Source organism: Condylura cristata, unplaced genomic scaffold, assembly GCF_000260355.1.
Source record: "Condylura cristata isolate star-nosed mole 26May11 unplaced genomic scaffold, ConCri1.0 scaffold00004, whole genome shotgun sequence".
Taxonomy (NCBI): Eukaryota; Metazoa; Chordata; class Mammalia; order Eulipotyphla; family Talpidae; genus Condylura; species Condylura cristata.
Window position 1 is genome coordinate 67,443,986 of NW_004567105.1, and position 19,089 is coordinate 67,463,074.

A 19,089-nucleotide genomic window follows, 5' to 3' on the forward strand; every position below is an offset into this window, starting at 1 on the left:
ATTGTAGGATTTTCCTAATCCTACAATGATAGATAAAATATACCAGAGTGTATACAGAGAGATAGATGACCTCAATAGCATAATTAATAAGGTATACCTAATAAATATATATCAAACTATAGTCCCTGAAAAATAGAAGGTAGCAGTAAACAGAAGTCTTTTCAAATGACCATAAAATTGACTGAGTACAGAGAAAACATTGTAATAAATTAGAAAATAGAGCAGCAAATAATAAAAGAAAGTCTTTTTCTAATGACCATATAAGAAAGAAAACATTGCAATAAAATTATAAAATATAACAACAAATAATAATAAAATAAGGAAGAGAAGAGAGACCTTTCCATTTGGTAATTTAAAAAACCCTTTTAAAGAATTCACAATTTCAAAACTCCCTTTTAAATAATTCAAGCTAAAAGAGTTTCTAGGAATAAAAAAATAAAAACCACTTTAATCAGAACCTAGAGAGTGCAGTTGAAGCCGTGCTCAGGGGATAATCCATAGCATCAAAGTATAGAACACTTTTGTCAGCAGAAATGAAAAGAATTGTTTAAGGGCCTAACAAAAAGCTAAAGGAAAACAATAAAATAAATGAAATAAAACAGAAAGAAGAACATAATCACTTAAAAGGAAAATTATACGTATAGAAAACAGTAGAACTAATAAACCCAAAAGCTGTTGTGGGAAGGATGCACAGAACTTTATATTGAAAAACGGTGAAATGTGATTGAGAGAAATTTTAAAGTATCTTAATAAATGTAAGGCTATCTTGTGTTAATGTATTGAAGATTAACTATTGTGAAAATGTTAGTGCTGCCCAAATAATCTAGAGGTTCAATAAATATTCCAGAAACATGTCTTGCAGAAATTGATTCAATATATTTACGTGCATGAAACAAAATTTATTAAACTATTATCTATTGACAAACACTTACGTTGCTCCTAGTCAGCATCATTCTCATATTTTGTCATCATAATTCTTCTGTGAATATCCACACACACATATCTTTATAAACATACTGTGGAGAGATGTGAAGGATGAATTCTTAGAAGTGGAATAGCTGGATAAAAAGGATGTATACAATTTTAATTTTTGAGATATTACCAAATTGTTTTCCAAAGCTTTACTAATTTAATTCCTACAAATTATTCAAGCCATTCTTTATCAGATTTTGTGATAATTATGAACACTGCTTCCTTTCAAAGCACACTTTGAAAAAATATAAAAGATTAAGATTTGTCTATCTGGTCCTCATCCTAGAAATGTCTGCATGTGACAGGTATCAGGTGATGCACAGCATCCTCAGCCTCATGGAAATTACTAGACTCCAGATTTTATTTTTGAAAGACAAACTCATTAATAGTTTGTATAAACAGTTTGTAATATACACTGGTTGTTTATTATGTTACAGAACCCAGAGGAAGAGTAAATATCCTTGGATAAACTGGGGCCACATAGATCATGATGTGTATTTTTTAGTAAAAATTAAATTGTAGCAAGTGAGGAAGTGGGGAATACTATGCCAGATTGGGCCCCAGTAGGAGAGGAAAAGTTCAGGGATGAAACAAATATTAAGTGACAAGAGTAGAACACTTGATCACCTGCATCCTCAGCGCATTATTGAAGGGGCCCTTTGATAGTGCTTGGATATCTGTCACTAAGTATGCTGAGAATCTGGGCATACATTTGACCAGATAGAGCAGTTTGGTTGCAGGAAAAGGAACATAGGAAAGATAAACCTTTTTTCAATAGGAAAAGAACAGCAAACAGGGAAATGGATGCCTGACACTTCATGTGTCGTGTTATTCCATGTCTTTTCAAATTTCTATGAATTATACCATATTATACGCATGCTTTAATGGATGCTTAAAAAAACAATATTGTGATTTTAAGAAGTAGATCTAGTTCATTCATTTTTTATTACTATGCAGTATTCTGTAAAGATATTTTCCTGTATTTCCTCTATTATAGTTTTCCTTTCTACATTTAGATATTTCATTTTCTAAGATGTTGCTGTGTGTGTGTGTCTCTGTGTGTGTGCATACAGCTGATATGAGATAGGTTTCTAATATTTTTCCATGTGGACTATCCTAGCAACATTTTAAATATATCATCATTTTCCAAGCAATTCTTTCTAATTACCTCTTTCTTGCACCAGATTCCTAAGCATACTCAAGTCTTTTGCCCAATAATCTACTTGTCCCTCCCTGAGTCAATGCTAAGATATGACCTGCTTGGTCATAAGGTCTCTCCTTATTTGTCTTCTTGAAAATTATCTTAGTTCTTCTTGTTTCTCTACTTTTCAAATTTGTTTACGGTTTAAAGATTAATTTTCAAGTTTTTCTTACAACTTCATCAAAATGTTGATTGTAAGTGCATTGAATTTATTACCACTTTATTACCACAAAAAGGCTTACATTTATAATACAGAGACTTTCCATACCAACATGGTGGGGTTTATATAGGCCTTGTTTTTATATTCTTCCATAACATGTTATAATGTCTTCTGTATAGTTCTTACAAATCTTATCCCTCCACACATTATTATTTGAGTTGTCCTTTTAAATACTTATTTTTATTGCTAAAATATATTAATGATACTGATTTCTTATCCAGCACATTTTCTGATCTCCTGAACAAGTTAGAACATTTCTCTATAGAGTTGCTTAGATTTTCTTATTTTAACAATGATATCACTTGCAAATAATGATGATATTGTTCCTTTCCATAGGGTTCTTATACCACTTTTTCCTGTTTTACTGTACTGAACTGGCCAGGAGCTTCAGCGCAATGCTCAAAGTTATAATTGTGAATATATTTTTTGCCTCTAATTATAAAGAGGATGATTCTAATATTTCACTATTATAATGATGATGTTGGGATTCTCATAATAAGCCTATATCATTTGTGGTTAAGAGTTCCTTAGAAATAGGTGTTAGTTTATATCAGCATTTCTATGTAAAAATTTTAGATATGTTCATCTATAAATATGGTAGATTATATTAATAGATTTGCTCATTTATTTTGGATGTTTCCAACTTATCATTGCTGTATTAAATTTCTCCATTTTTCATTTGATCTATCATGGTAAAGGGGCTGACTTAATAATTTTCTCTCACAAAATGTCCCTCTGGGTTGCTTTTCCATCTCTCTGTCTTACTGTCTTCCTTTTATGTTGTTCCTTGGTTTTCCAAATTCTTCTCACTGTTCTGTATTTCTTCATCCCCTATAGAGCTCTTCATCCCCTATGATGTTCATCAGTGACCAACCACAGATGTCTATTGGTCACTAGAAAACTGTCAGTAACCTCAGAATCATTTGACAAATCCAAGAAAAAGCAGTGTAATCATTTTATGTGGAGATAATTTTAAAAATCTGAAAAGTCAGATTTACTTATAATTTCCATAGAATTTCTGACTTTTTATGTTTTTAAAAGTAGTGGAGGTGCTTCAAAGAATGGGTCAGGTTAACATGAGTAGTTTCTCTTGATGAACATGTGATTGTCAATTGGCAGTTCCTGTTGACATAACTTGCACCTGTCATTGTTGCTTTGCATAACAATTCAAAAACAAAATCGTCATCTCAAAATGGTTTGCAGAAGTGTAACAATAATGACAAAAATAGAAAAATTAATTCTACAACATGAGAATCACAAATATAAGTAACAAATAGATTCTGTCATGAAGTTTAAATTGTATGTCATGAATCAAGTGGGGAGTGGGTGAAGCTAAGTCCAAAAGGCAGAAAAAAAAAATAACTACGAAACCAGAAACATAATAATAAAAATGATAACTAAATTTTTCTCAAATTTTATTAATCATTTACATAACTAGGTAATTATGGAGGTATTACTTATTGGATCAATGATCTTCTTGTTCACTATCTTTTAATATTTTTATCAAAATAACAGAGTTACCAAAACTTCTATTTACTTTCAAATAAAACTTATCACTCACTTTTAAACCAATTGACTGACAAAATAAAGTTTTTCTAGTACCAAACTGTCAAAATTTGTCATTAAAGGTTGAAAAAACATGAAAACTATGGAGTTGTTTTTTACCTCTGTAACAAAAGCAAATACAGTTATACTCTTGTTGGAAAGATTAAATCAGCTTCAAAATCAATGACAAGTATTATAGTAGAAAAGAAAGCAGGAAGTGATTAGTAGAGTTTCTTTATCAGAACTTATTGGATTTCTTGTAATGTGCCTGGTATTTAAAATCAAAGACTGTTGGTGCCTCCCTAGCGGCACAGTGGGTTAAAGTGCAGCAGTGTGAAGCTCTCCACAGCCACTGCAGCATGAGACTGATCCCCAGCTAGGGAGGTGACCCACATGGCGCAGCAGACCTCTCCTGACCCACCCACTGCAGTGTATTTCAGTACATCTGCCTGTTCTGCTCCTCACTCTGTGTCTGGTGAATCCTTTCACCTCCACCCACTGCACCTCTGGCCTATACTTCAGTTCTTGTATTCATAGATAAATAAATCTTCTCAAAAATTAAATCTGTGATTGTTATATATGTACACATGCAGACATTTTGCTTTACAGTTTAATAAAATTATGCAAATCAGTTGTCAATATATGTAAGCAAGAAGTGCTCAATGACCTTTTGGCTTATTTATCATGAAGCTAATTTTAAAATAAGAGATTTCTGATTTAACTGAAGGTTAGTTTGTAAATTATGAAATAAACTTTAAAAGGTATGTTTGTATATCAATGTTCATAGCAACTTTATTCACAGTATTCAAAATTCAGGAACAAGCCAAATGTCCATCAATATATACATGGATAAGCAAAATGTGGTGTGTACATACACAATGAGGTATTATTTACCCTGAAAAGTGAATGAACTTTTAGAACATTACTTTGGTAAGTTAAGTCAGACACAAAAGGATGAAGACTATAGAATTCCATTTCTATGTGGTACCTAGAAGAGGCAACATCATGGAGGGAGGGAGTAGAATAGGGCTTGCCAGGGATAAGAGAGGGAGCAATGGAGATTTTTTTTTTAATAATATAATAGTTTATTTTGACCCAGCAGTCCCACTCCTAGGTATCTACCCAAAAGACACAAAAACACTGATTGAAAAAGATACTTGCACCCCCATGTTTATTGCTGCTTTATTTACAATTGGAAAAACATGGAAGCAGCCCAAATGCCCAAAAGTAGATGACTGGATTAGAAATATGTGGTACATATATACAATGGAATATTACTCAGAAACCAAAAAAGAGAAACACATGTCTTTTGCAGCAACTTGGATGGAGCTGGAAAAGATCATGCTTAGTGAGATAAGCCAGAAAGAGAAAGAAAAATACAGGATGGTTTCACTCATAGCAGGAGTATAATGGACCAGGCGAGAAAATAACAAGAATAATGAACAACCATATACCAGAGACATTTTGCGGGGGTGGAGTGGGGAATGGGATAAAAAATGGGGGTGAGGGAGGGAAATGCACGGGATTATGGTGATGGCACACGGGTGACTTGGTGATGGGAAACCCATGGGGATTACAATTGAGGTGGGAAAAAAATGTACAAAATGATGTAAAAATAAACTTTTGTAATAAAAAAATAATATAATAGTTTATTTTTACATCATTTTGTGTATTTTTCCATCTCAGTTGTTATCCCCGTGGGTTTCCCATGGAGATTGTTTTATTTTAATGAGTACAGAATTTCTGTTTGGAATGATGAAAAAGTTCTGGTGATGGGTAGTGGGTTGTGACACACTATTGTGTATTATTTTGTGCCACTAAATCCTATATTTAAAAATGGTCCAAGTGACAAGTTTTGTTACATAAATTTTACCACAATTTAAAAAATGCTTTGAATTGATATTGAGGAGGTTCCAGTCCCATGGTCAGCAGGAAAGTCCTCACTATACAGTCCTCACTATACATGAAAGCTTCCAATGCAGTGCAGAGAAGCCACATAGCACCACCTCCTCCCTCGCCCCCCACCCCAGGCCACAATGACTGTTGAGAGACATAGTGGAAATTATGAATACAAACTGGTTGTGGCCACTGAGTGCATTCTCCTCAGCCTACAGGACTGAAACAAAAAGTGAGCACAAGTTTATTCTTGTACTTCTGTACCTCTGTGGGGACTGCATTCCCACACTGCTTGCTGACTGGTAAACAGACCAACAAACACAAAGAAAGGCTTCAGTGTTTTCTAATTATTTTAAGGCACCTGTTCTTTGGATCCAAGTGCACAGACTTTGCAAATACAGTCAGGGTTTTGAATACTGTGGCTCTTTGACTTGAGTGCCTACATAGTAGGATTTTTTAACGACTAGACACCAGAATTTCTTGAAGTCGAGCGGCAGTGCAAAAGGCTCAGAGTTGGAGAATTTGACATTCCCCAACCCCTAATGATTGTCTTTATTCATCAAGAAAAACATTTAGGATTTGCCTTTGCCGTTTTAAAAATCACCTCCAAATGCTGCAACTGAACATGTAGAAATGCTTTCTGAATCGAAACACACCAGAGCATGGCTGTGGCACCGTCAGCGGCCTCCCAAGTCAAGGCCCTCCACCGTGAGCTCCCAGCATGCTCTCATGGTGCTCTGCTCAAAGTACTCTTTAGACAGAATTCGCTTCATAATTTCTGGCCTCTGTTTGATCTGAAAAGTCAGAAGGATCCATCAAAGCTTGCCAACAACCTGTAATTCTGAGTTAAGATTTTCTAATTTAGAAAACATAAAGAGTGGGGGGAACCAAGACAGGGAAGCTGACAGCTCAAGCAGCTATCCAGCCAGCTACAGATTTCTTCATGAGTGATTTCAAGCACTTTTTCTTCTCTCAGAGATATGAAAAAATATCACTGTTATTCACATTTTAATTTGATTTTTACTTTCATTTAAGATATACAGGTTCATGGTTTAAAAGGTCACAGTGTTCTATAGAGATTCTAACAAAAACAGCAATTTCCTATTTCTCATCTCCTCACCCCTAATCCCGTATTCCCAGAGGCAATCACTTTTAGCTGTTTTACCTTTTTCTTCTGATATCTCCCTATCTCTAATAATATACTCATAGTACTATTTTTTCCCACACTTTTGATGTTATCTATTAGCTTCCTGTTATGAAGAAGGAGTAAGTCCACATATACACACTCATTTTCTCTGACCCTCATCTTCTCAATTTGCTTATGTCATGATTTTTGGCTAAAAAGCAGACAATACATACATAGTCTGACTGCATATGTAATTATATAGTAATAGTGTTGCTACATACTAATTATAGAGGTGTTGTGCTATATATACTTTGATTGCATTTCCTTTTTCCACAATGTATTTGCTTTTTCAGGATTTAATAATGATTTCCTTTCATCATTTGCTCAATTTTCTATGTACTCGTCACTAATTTGTTCCCAGATTCTTCCCTGGAGAATTGATTATTGTTTAAATTTTAAAACAACTCAGCTTATCTTTTGTCAACAGTTTTTCTTGTGGAAAACACTTCCAGAGTCCTTCATCTCCTGCCTCAGTCTGGCTTGGTTGTTCTTTAGATCAGAAGCATAGCTCTTTTGTGGAAATTTTACCTTCTGTAGCTTCCTTTGGCTCCCATTTTTCTGTCCCCTGCACCCCATGACATCTTTACTTGTTTCTTCCTTATTTGGGTGGAACACATCCTCTAGTAACTTACCTGGAAGAGTAGATGAAATGTAAATTTTCTTAGATTTAATATAACTGTGGTTGTTTTTATTCTACCCTCATTTTAACAGTTTAACTAGAAAAGAAATTCTAGATTAGAAATTGTTGTTTTCCTCCAAATTTGAAAGCTTTGCTCCTTTGTCTTCAAACCTCTAAAAATGCAATGAAGAAATCTGTTATTTTGATTCTCAATCCTTTATATGTGATCTGTTTTACACTCCCTAAAATTTGTTTTTAACTTTAGACTTCTCTTTAAATTTAGACTTCTCTGAAATTTAGTGATTTTATGTTTTGATATAACCCTTTTTATTAAGTTTCCTGAATATCTGTGGGCATTTTCAACTGACTACTAAGATCCTTCAGTTTGTGCACATTTTCTTGCATTATTTCTTTGATGAATTCCTCTGGTCTAGTTCTTCTTCTTTTTTTTTTTTTTAGATTTATTTATTTATGCTCACAGAAATGGGGTACAGGCCAGAGGTGTGGGGGGTGAGAGTATTCACCAGAGAAAGAGTGGTGAGCAGAACAGGCAGATTGACTGAAATACACTGCTGAGCAGCAGCAGGTCAGGAGGGTCTGCTGTGCCATGTGGTTCACCTCCCTGGCTGGGGATCGAACTTGTGCTGCAGTGTCTGAAGACAGCTTCACAGTGCTGTGCTTTAGCCCACTGCACCACCAGGGAGGGCCCCTCTGGTCTATTTCTATGTTTCCTTCTAGATCTCTGATTACTCAGACATTATACTATTGTTCTGATTTTCTAATTTTCATACTCTTCATCACCTCTTATCTATTCCAGTCTTCTGTTTCACTTTTTGTGAGATTTCCTCAACCTTATTTCCCTTAGTGTTTTGCTTTTGCTACCAGATCTTTATTTTCCAACTTTCTGTTTTTTCTTTGAATGGTCTTACTTTTATTTTCTGTTTTGTTCAGTATCTTCTCAAGTCTCAATACTCTCTGAAAATTTAATGATAGGGCTTTCCCCTCACATTTATTCTGTTCTTGGTTGTCTCATTTTCTTTTCTTTTGCCCTGTTTGTTTGATTTAATCTTTGGTATTAGAAGCATCATTCAAATTCCTGATACACCCTCATCTTGGGCTTCTAGGAAGCAAAGGGGCTTTGAGGTATAGAGTGGGGGTGGGAGTTGTCTGCCTTTCTGTATGACATTTTTCCTTTGTAGTCCTGTCTCAGGATGCAATACTCTCCCTTTTCTTCAATTCTTAAGAGAATTTAGGATCTATTTCCAGAGTAGTCAGGAAAGTTTCTTATGATTGGATGGTACAAAGTGAGGACTGGAAAGCCCAACTGCTCCTTATAAAGACTCAAACTGTCTTTCCAGCCATATTTGTTGGCTGCATCATTAAGTCCTGGGCAGTGAGTTCTACATTACAGAGAACTTGCCACTTTCAGCTCAACTTTCAGCTTTCCTCTTTGTTCTGTCAGTTTCCACATATCCATCTGCTCTCTGACTCCAAAATGCTCTTGTGCTCTCTTATCTTTGTCTTTAAAAAATCCCTTTATTGGCCCTCCCTGGTGGCGCAGTGGGTTAAAGCACAGCACTGAGAATCTAGAGCTGTTTCCGCATGAGTTCGATTCCCACCTGCCCCGGAGGTGACCACATGGTGTGGCAGACCTCTCCTGACCCACCCGCTGCTCCCCTCAGCAGTGTACTTCATCAATCTGCCTGTTCTGTTCCCTACTCTGTCTCTGGTGAAGCCTTTCACCGCCCCTGAGCCTCTGGCCTGTACCCCAGTTCTGTATACACAAATAAATCTTTTTTTAAAAAAAAATCCCTTTATTGTTCTTTAAGGAGTCCAGAAAAGATGGCAGTAAATACATATGTTCAAGCTGCCATTATTTTTATTTTATATATTTTTATATTTTTCTTCCATATTTAATCAAAGGCCCTCCTATTTTAATGTTTTTGATTAATGTATTCAAAATCATGCATGATTTAGTATGTATCTTAGTTCTCTTTGTCAGCAGTTCTCATAGGGTCCCCTTACACAAGCCAACAACTTTAGCATCAGCTGGGCACTTGTTAGAAATGTTAACACTTGGACCCTACCCCAGGTTTCTTTATTAGTAACTCTGGGAGGAAAGTCCACAACCCTGTTAAAACAAGACCTCCAGCTGGTTCAGAAGCTGTCAGAGTTCAGGAACCACAGTTGTAGTTGAATGAGGTTTTCTAAACATGGGAGAAATACTACCTCGCTTTTAACTTCAGCTCCAAATCCCTCTCTTGAAGTCAAAACCTACAACATGCCCAGCAGAATAAAAGGGCCGCATTGAGTGACTTCCTCTAGCAGAATCCATGTTCCTGAGAAAATGTTTGTGGATTTAGATGCTTTTTTCTTCCATGACAGATAGTTGATTCCTGCCTTACATGGCTCTTAGATTGGGACCCTGAGGTCAGAACCACCCACCGGCAGAGCAGGCTTGGTACAAGAAGAAAAGACAGAAGTAGAGGAGTTTGGAGAGGAGAGATGTAGCAGAACTTTACCCCTCTTCCACATCTTCAGCCAGTAACAGGTTGGGAGAGGGGCCTCCAGCTCCCCTCATGGCAAGGAGCCTGTGAGAACCTCATGGAACAGGAAAATCCTGTTCTGAACCTTGCTGTGTTTCTACACTTGCCATCACCCTCCGTCCACCTTCAGAGGAGCAGACACGCCAACCACCTCAGACACCTGCCTCCCTCCCTATGCCCCTCCTGTGTCTACCCGTGTTCCCCTGTCTACCCGTGGTCTCCTTACTGTCTCCCCTTCGCCACCGTGGTGATGTTGTTGGCACTGTTTCCTTTGGGACAATCACAGCAGCTCTCCCCCTGTGCTCTCTCCATGGCAGAGTCAATACTCCTTTTCCTTCTCCCCCCCCCCCCAGATATGTCTTCACTGGCATTTACACCTTTGAAGCCTTGATAAAGATACTGGCGAGAGGATTTTGTCTGAATGAGTTCACTTACCTGCGAGATCCTTGGAACTGGCTGGATTTCAGTGTCATTACCCTGGCGTGAGTGCTTCTCCCTCTCTTGTGTCTGTGTGTTCCTATGGGGCTTGTGGGTGTGTCCAGGTTCACAATCTGGGGTGTGTCCTTACCTCAGTGTAGCTTCTTCTTTTGGAACTGCATGAGGTAGGATCTTGTTGGGTCTCCGTGCCATGGAGTGTTGCACTGAGAGTCACTTTCTAGGGTCATACCTACACCCTCAGGGAGAAATTGGAGACTGAAAATTGGAGCTGATAACTGGTTTTCAAAGTGGATTATACAAAGCTCAGCCTTGAACCTACACAACAGGTCTTCCTTGAGGACCCACTGTCTAAGGAGATTGGTTGGTCAAGTCAACATGATTGACTATCTCCCCGTCATGAAGCACATCAGGCCACCTAGATCACCATGCAAAGGGGCCATTCTGAAAGATATGCTAATAATTATGGTACCATTGCAGTCAGTTTATATGTAAAAGTGCTACTAGATTCAGTGTCTGTTCCGGGTCCTTGGTAGGCCCATGTTACTGAATGTTATCCTTATTTGTGTTGCATGCATTGCCTGGTTCTTAGTTTCTCTCCTTGTAGAGATGCTGAATGACTTCTGGTTCTACAGATATGTTGGTGAAGCAACAGATCTCCGAGGGATCTCAGGCCTGCGGACGTTCAGAGTTCTCAGAGCTTTAAAGACAGTTTCTGTGATCCCTGGTGAGCTGCTTTAACCAGCACATTTAATCACAGAACACATGTTGGTTTCCATAACCTAATATCCTTCTTTGGATTTTCACATATAGAGCCCTCTGAGGTTCCAGGGTAAGGATTCTTTCCCCCACTTGAGAGAGATATTAAAAACCAGAAAACAGAAAATACAAGTTTGAGGCCTCATCACTAGTAAGAGGCAGAGTATAACCCCAGAAACCTAATGTCCTACTTCCTGTGCCAGTGCTGTGTCCACAGTACCTCATGTTCGTGTCACTGATAAAGTCCGAAAAGATCATGTCTTCATTTTATGTTCTTGGTGTGGGGTTCAGGCAAATCTCCAGTTAGATTCTCATTTGTACTGTAAACTAAAGAAAGAAGATAGATCCACACTCTGGTGAGTGACTTTCCCATTTCCAGAGATCTGAAAGTTTGAGGCTCAGTCCTGTCTTTGGAGTCCCAAAGTAGAAAAGAATTAGGCAATTCTTGGTTACAAAGCATTTAGGAACAAAACCAGTCCACCAGAGCTCATCTTATTGGCGTTCCAAGATCTCTGTCACCACCAGGAGCACAGTGAACTCCTCGCTCCCTGCTGGGTCGGTGGGAGGGATGGTGAGGTCATCAGATAACCCACTGAGACAAGACTCAATACTTTACCCTTGTAATCTTACAGAGTACCTCTTCTCCCTCACTCCTGAGTATCCTTTCCCTCATCAGGAAAATAGAGACACTCAAGCATGAGTGGAAGTCCCTTTGTACCATTCTGTGACTGGTTTTGAAGGAGAAACTGGAAAGTCTTTACCAACTGCCACTGGACAAACTTCCCCATGAGGAGAACTGATGCCATAGCATTTCTACCCCAAGGTGTCTCCCTCAACCACTCTCAGCCAAGAGGACCCTACTCTGCCCTGGACTGTTTGTACACCCTCTCCTGTCTCATTTATCTCTTCTCTCCACTTCACATCATGGTCCAGTGGCTCCACAAATATGGCAAACCTTTGCACATCTCCCAGCCTCCAACCTTCTGCTTCTATCAGGAGACTCTTTCCTTCTCTCCACTCAACTCACGCTCATTCCTCAGGGCTTGGCCACTATTTGACTCCTTGGCCTTCCTCAACTTCCCTGCACGCCACACCACTCCATCCTCACCTCCAGGCTTTGGTTTGGGGCCCTGTATGCTGGGTTTCTCCTCAATTGTCAGATACCAGATACCCCTCACACACACACACACACACACACACACACACACACATTCTTCATGCCTTAACTGTCACCAGCTCCCTGTGCAGAGACTGACACACAGAGTGCACAGTGCTTCTCTGTTGGTTAAAATATAAGGCAAAGGAAAACTCCAGACTGCTTCCTTGGCCAGGGTTTCTCTACCTGTGAAGCTGTGCTTCCAAAGAAAGTGATATCTTTTGGCAGAGTAACAAATCACCCCTCCTTAAACAAGTGGGACTCCATATATGTTGCCAACTGTTCTTGGCTCTGAGATAGCTCTTTCTCAGATACTGTTTGTACCTCAGTGTCTCTCTTGGTCTCACTGTATTGCTATGTTCCTTCCCTCTATCCCTTTCCCTCCCACCCTTCCTCCTTCCCTCCCTCCCTTTCTCTCTCTCTCTCTCTCTCTCTCTCTCTCTCTCTCTCACACACACACACACTGAGGTTCATGTGTCCCCAGTCTTGAGTCACCTCCCAAAAGTGAGGTGCATGAAGAAAGACAAATGCCAAATGACTTGAGTGAGATAGTCTCCTTATACCTAGCAAGATATCCAGACAACAGTAGGTATCCAACAACTTTTTCTAATCAAATTGCTATCATTAATAATTATTAGCCCTAATTATTAGCCCAAGCAAGAAATTCCTTGCTTGGGCTTTGGTGGCCTCATCTTCACAATGGGGCAATAGTCTCTGCCTGCCAGCCTCCCAAGGTTATAACAAAGTTCAGATGAGGATCCATCTTGCAACTGCCTCAAAGTTTGTAATGACTTCACACCTGTACATAGGAGGAGGTGAGCACGCCAGGCATAGGTGTGTGCTCTTGTGTGTGATGCCTTGCCCATTGAGAGCATCACTGTCCTCTTCCCACAGGATTGAAGGTCATCGTGGGGGCCCTCATCCACTCAGTGAGGAAGCTGGCTGATGTGACCATCCTCACCATCTTCTGCCTGAGTGTGTTTGCCTTGGTGGGGCTGCAGCTCTTCAAGGGAAACCTCAAGAACAAATGTGTCCGGAATTGCACAGCTCTCAACAAGACAGCCAATTTCTCTTATGGAACACTTGAGTGGAATTTCTGCCATAAGGACAAAGGTGTAGTTGACAGTGGGTTTTAATCCCTGCTTACCTGTACACATAGACATCTTTAATATCTCTCTTCTGCTGAAACACTTCTCCTGAGTTGCGTTTTACATTGGGGTCCACTTTCTGTTGCCCAGTGTCCCTTTTATAAGGAAATAAGCTGTAAATCTAGGCAAGTCATTCCTCCTCTGCTGGAGGTGTTTCACAGCTGAAGTCACTGCTCAGCTTTTCTCTTCCCAGATGGAACTTTCCCCTTTTGGGTGTCCCAATGAGTCCATGGGATGCACATAGCCTAGGAAACTTGCTTTGCTCAAGTAGAGGATAAGGAAGTATTGCCCCACCTTGAAAGGCTTGAGTAGGAGGGTTTGTAACTATATGTGCAGTTCTCACCTCTTCCTTTACTTTGCAGACTTCTACATAAAGCCAGGCACTACTGACCCCTTACTGTGCGGTAATGGATCTGATTCAGGGTGAGTGCCCCACCAATCACAAGAGTCCAACAGTCTTTTCTTCTTATTATTAGCATTTTCTGAACAAAGACAAAGTCATGGGTCCTGAGGAAGGTCTAAAAACTAATGAGTGATGGCTTCCATCATCCCAGAAATTATGAGGAGACCAGCTGATCTAGGATGGCCTCAACTAGGGTGACTTGTCTCTGCTCCATGTGGTGTCTTAACCCCCAGAGGTTAGCCTGAGCTTGTTCTCAGGACAGAGGAATGAATGCCATTGAAAAAGTAAAAAATGTACAAGGTATCTTGAGACCTAGGCTTAGAATTAACACAGCATCTTTTCTATTGCATTTTGTTGACCAAAGTAAGTCAGAGGTCATTCTAGATCCAAAGGGATGGGAAAATAGATTCTGCCCTTGAGGGGATAAGCTGGATATAGATACAGAGATAAATTGTGGCCATTTTTGCAAGAAAACTCCTAAAAATTAGCTAATATTTACTAACTATGTTTTGAGTCAGATGATCTACATGTAATCATTACAACTTCATCACGTGGACTTCATTGTCCTCATGAGAGAAGCAGCAGCATACTTCAGACTTGCAATTTCAAGTTCTCACAGAGGTCACGCACAACCACCAAAGAGAAGAGTGGGTTATATAGGAGCCATGGCAATGTGGGTTGATGCCCATTTAAAAGCAGGAGGCCCTGCTCAATCCAACTTCCATCTGGCCACTACTTTCAACTCATTCAATTTTAAAAGAAGAGACAGAAATTTTAAATATTCCTTTGAAATATCCCAAACATTGGTTACCAATTTCAAAAGCTGTCAATATATTGTGAGTCAAGCAAATGAACTTTTCAATCACTCAGCCTGCAAGTTGCCAGTTTATGAACTCTGATGCATATACATAAAGGTGCTATGTGGTGGAGAACCAGTGCTGTGCTAGAGGTCCTGGGAACTGCAGAAACACAGGGCAGTGATGAGGAAGGCTAAGGGAGCTTTCCTGGATGTGGCAATGAAAGTTTGAAGAACAGGTAGGATGTCTCAGAGCTGTGTAAATCTGAACGGAGATCATCCCTAGTTGGTAGCATAGAATGCAAGACCAAGAGTTTTGGCCACTGAAGTGATCAGAAAGAGCTGAAGTAACAGAACTTCCACTTCTGTGACTGGGGAGATGGAAGATCAGATTCACATGGCTCCACACCTTGGGAGACTGAAAGTCCCATATTGTCCGAGTGGAGCTGTGTGGAAGCCATATGGAGTTTTTCCTTAAACAGCCTACTAGCAAAACAGTCTCAGGTAGATCTAGTGATGAGACAAACAGGAAAAAATTATCAACATAGGGGCTTCTTGGTCTCTTTATTCACAAATATAGTTGGCATTTAGTTCTTGGACTCAGAAAATGGGTTGTTCTGAAGTCCATTTTCATTGGCCTTTATCTTAAGTTTAAACAGAAGGACCTCCCCACCAATGACACTTTCCTGTCTACATGATAACAAGCATTGTCCATAGTAAAGCTGTGGCATCTGTTCATGAACCCCCATTTCTAAGAGAGGCCAGATCCCCTGCTTAGCAGGTCCTGGCCAGGTGTTGAAGGAGTGGATAGAACTGGGGTGGTAAAGAGAAACAAGCTCAGGTGGATGGGCAGAAGAAGCCCCAAAGGGGCTAAGCACTAAACCTAGGGCTTGCACTGGCGGCAGAGAAGCGTGGGCCCTGGGTGAAGGCCCACACTGACCAGATGCGGTATAGGAGAACAACTGGGTAAAGAGCAAATACTAGGCAATATCCATTGATTTTCACCATTCCTTCACATATTCCAAGTCATCTTTTTGGTAATGTCTCAGATTAAAACATGAATTTTCATTTTTATTTTACATGAAATATTTACTATGCTGAAGGCACAATCATTACAAGAATCTTTCCACCACATTCTCATTAAATTTCATAGAGTTAACTGTTGATCTATTGAGAAGTTAGCTATTGAGCTATGCAAGGCATGGTGGGGCTCTATAGACAGCATAGAAATAAGTCTGCTCCTGGAGTTAACTAGCAAACCTACAGAGAATGGGGGACTAGATCCTTGGGGAAGAAAATTAAGAGACAGTGTTTATTTATTTTATTTTTGAATCTTTAAGGTTCACTTAAAGATGTAATGTAGGTTCACTACATTTCATTTCCAGCAGTCTTTTTATAGTGAATTGAACAAAGACAGTTCAGCAGTAAGCAGGCCTTCATGGCTGCCGAGAATTTCTGATGTCCATTCCCTGGAGTTCCTTATCACCCACCTGGCCTCATGCTCATCCCACTGAGCTGAGGTTGGTCTTCAGACAGCACTGGCTCCCTACCTCCAACATAAAGAGACGATATTTAAAGGTGGTTTAGCAGTCTCTGAACCAAAATTGGGGGGGGGGGTAGAAATAGAGTAGCTTATTAAGTTGCAGGATTCCCAATCATTTGCATGGGTGCCAGGATTGGGCATTTCCATTGATGTCTGGAAAAAAGACAGACCAAAAGGTTGGGTTGGGAGGAGGAATCCTTGAGTAATAGAATCCCAGACTAGCAACTAGCAACTATTGCTCTTTCTTCAGCCAGGACATACCACTGGGGAAGATAAAAGCATTTCACACATCCTGAGCTTAGACATACTTTTTGATATCAATCTACCTCCTTCTTATGATAGAGAAGAGTCCAGCACTGCCCACACCAATACTCACAAAGTGGTCATCTTTGACTTGCCCTTCCTCCATAGATCAGCCTTCATAGGCTAATTGGCAATTATATTTTTCTTTTTAAATAAAGATGTTGCCATCTGTGTGGCTTTAGGAACTGACTTCTTCTTTCTGAACTACAGCTTCCATATCTATTAAAAATTGTCAAAAGGATTAAATTATAGTATTTGTATAGCACTTAGAAGGTGGGGGGCAGTAAGTGCTCAGTAAGTGGAAAGTGTTCTTTTCATTGTTCCATATAATTGGTCAGTGAACTTAGCTAATGTGTGTCTTCCTTTGATAGACAACTCCACAGGTGATGCCAGCTGGCCAGGTTGAGGGTTTTAAGTCTGCATTATTGATACTGACTCTCCCTCCCTTTGTGTGAACTGGCAAAGAGCTTACCTCCTTATAAGGTCATGTCTGGGCAGTCAGCCGGCTTTTTCCAGGCCACTACCTTCTGCATGAATCTCTGAAGAGTAAGTATTATCACCCCCATTTTATGGACAAAAGAAACTGAGACCTAACAGATGAGGTACCCAGTCAGCCAGCTGATAAACAGTCGGCCAGGCCTTGAATTCCAATCTCTAATTTCCAATCCTGTGCACCGCTTTGCCTCCAGGAAGGAAGGGGCTGTGCAATGAATGACTTCCTTTGTTCTTGCTGCAGACACTGCCCTGAAGGTTATTTCTGCTTGAAAACATTTGACAACCCGGATTTTAACTACACCAGCTTTGATTCCTTCTCCTGGGCTTTTCTGTCACTATTCCGCCTCATGACACAGGATTCCTGGGAACGCCTCTACCAGCAGGTATCCATTCGCATGTCTCCATACTAACTTGTATGGATGCTGGTGGGTTAGCTGCATGTTCACATTTTCCTGGCAGGATTCTGACATCAGAGGCCCATGTGCCCTAGGTACATGCCTCCCTTCTTTCTCTTGAATCTGCAGACCCTGAGGGCTTCTGGAAAAATCTATATGGTCTTTTTTGTGCTTGTCATCTTCCTGGGATCCTTCTACCTGGTCAATTTGATCTTGGCTGTGGTCACCATGGCATATGAAGAACAGAACCAGGCAACGATTGATGAAATTGAAGCAAAGGAGAAGAAGTTCCAAGAGGCCCTTGAGATGCTCCGGAAGGAGCAGGAGGTCTGTGAGAGGTGGAAGCTTTGTGAAATCACTGCAGGCTATGTTTGGTCTGCACCAGTCACATAGTTTAAACCTGTCATTCTAGGGAACCATGGGAAGATTCATCTGAGGTCAGGTTTTCTCATAAAAGACCCTGAGTGAAGATCTTGTACAAGTGACTTATGGAGGGAAAGGGAGAGGAGCAGGAAGGAAGAAAATGAAGGAAACAGGATGGAGTAGGGTAGATTTAATCAAGAAGATGACCCAAGCCAGAGACTACCTTGATTTGATCTCATGGGGAGCTCAAGTTAGCCCTACCTTGAGTGAAGAGGGCTAGGTACTTGCATCTTCTTCCTGCTCCAACCAAATGTATATTCAAAGGAAATTCTCTACAGAATGCTGCAGTTGTGAGCCATTAGCAGATAACACTTAAACAGCTGGACTTGGGTGTGCTGACCTGGTAGGGGGATCTGGGCAGGCCACCAACAGTGTCTACCATAGGGTGTGAATAAGGGAGGTGACCCACACATGGCTCTTTTGATATCTCTCAGTCCCACAACCATCCAGGTTATAATCCTGATCTCCTCTGTTTCAGATGCCCTTGTCTCTGTGACAGCCCACGTCTGGGGGATGCAGTTATGCTAAGCTCAACCAGATACTGTTGGCTGCAGCTGCTGTTCTCTTTCTTCAGATGCTGGAAGCACTGGGGATTGATACAGCTTCTCTCCACTCCCACAATGGGTCACCTCCAGTCTTCAAATCTGCCAGTGAGAGAAGGCACAAGATGAAGCCAAAGATGTCAGAGGGCTCCACAGATGACAACAAGTCACCCCAATCTGAGCCTTATAATCAGCGCAGAATGGTAAGGGCTCAGGTTGTGTGCTAAAGATTACCCACCCTTGCAGTTGCCATGGAGAATAGGTTGAAATTGGACAGGTTGTAGCAGGGAGATTAGGAAGCTATTAGGAAGACTGCTCCCCAAAGATGGCATAAACTAGTACAAGAGCATTTTGGATGTGAAGAAGAGGTAGATTATAAAGACTTTTGTGAGGTGGGGTTGGGGTCAACATGGTACTGGGACTAGAATAGGGACAAAAGATAGAGATCCACATGACTCCCTGTTTTCAGGATTGGTAATTAGATGGGTGCACTAAATCTAAGACAG

General features: G+C 40.1%; 1 protein-coding gene across 5 annotated transcripts in view; it reads left to right on the forward strand.

Moving 5' to 3' along the window:
• SCN10A (sodium channel, voltage gated, type X alpha subunit) overlaps positions 1-19,089 on the forward strand; it is a 94,103-nt gene that overhangs the window by 25,751 nt on the left and 49,263 nt on the right. For all 5 annotated transcript variants that reach the window (XM_012735255.1, XM_012735256.1, XM_012735257.1 and 2 more), the window contains 7 exons: positions 10,539-10,667; positions 11,256-11,347; positions 13,430-13,648; positions 14,046-14,106; positions 17,465-17,606; positions 17,748-17,945; positions 18,616-18,786. In XM_012735255.1, the coding sequence (XP_012590709.1) occupies positions 10,539-10,667; positions 11,256-11,347; positions 13,430-13,648; positions 14,046-14,106; positions 17,465-17,606; positions 17,748-17,945; positions 18,616-18,786 (1,012 nt within the window). The remainder of the gene's footprint in view (positions 1-10,538; positions 10,668-11,255; positions 11,348-13,429; positions 13,649-14,045; positions 14,107-17,464; positions 17,607-17,747; positions 17,946-18,615; positions 18,787-19,089) is intronic.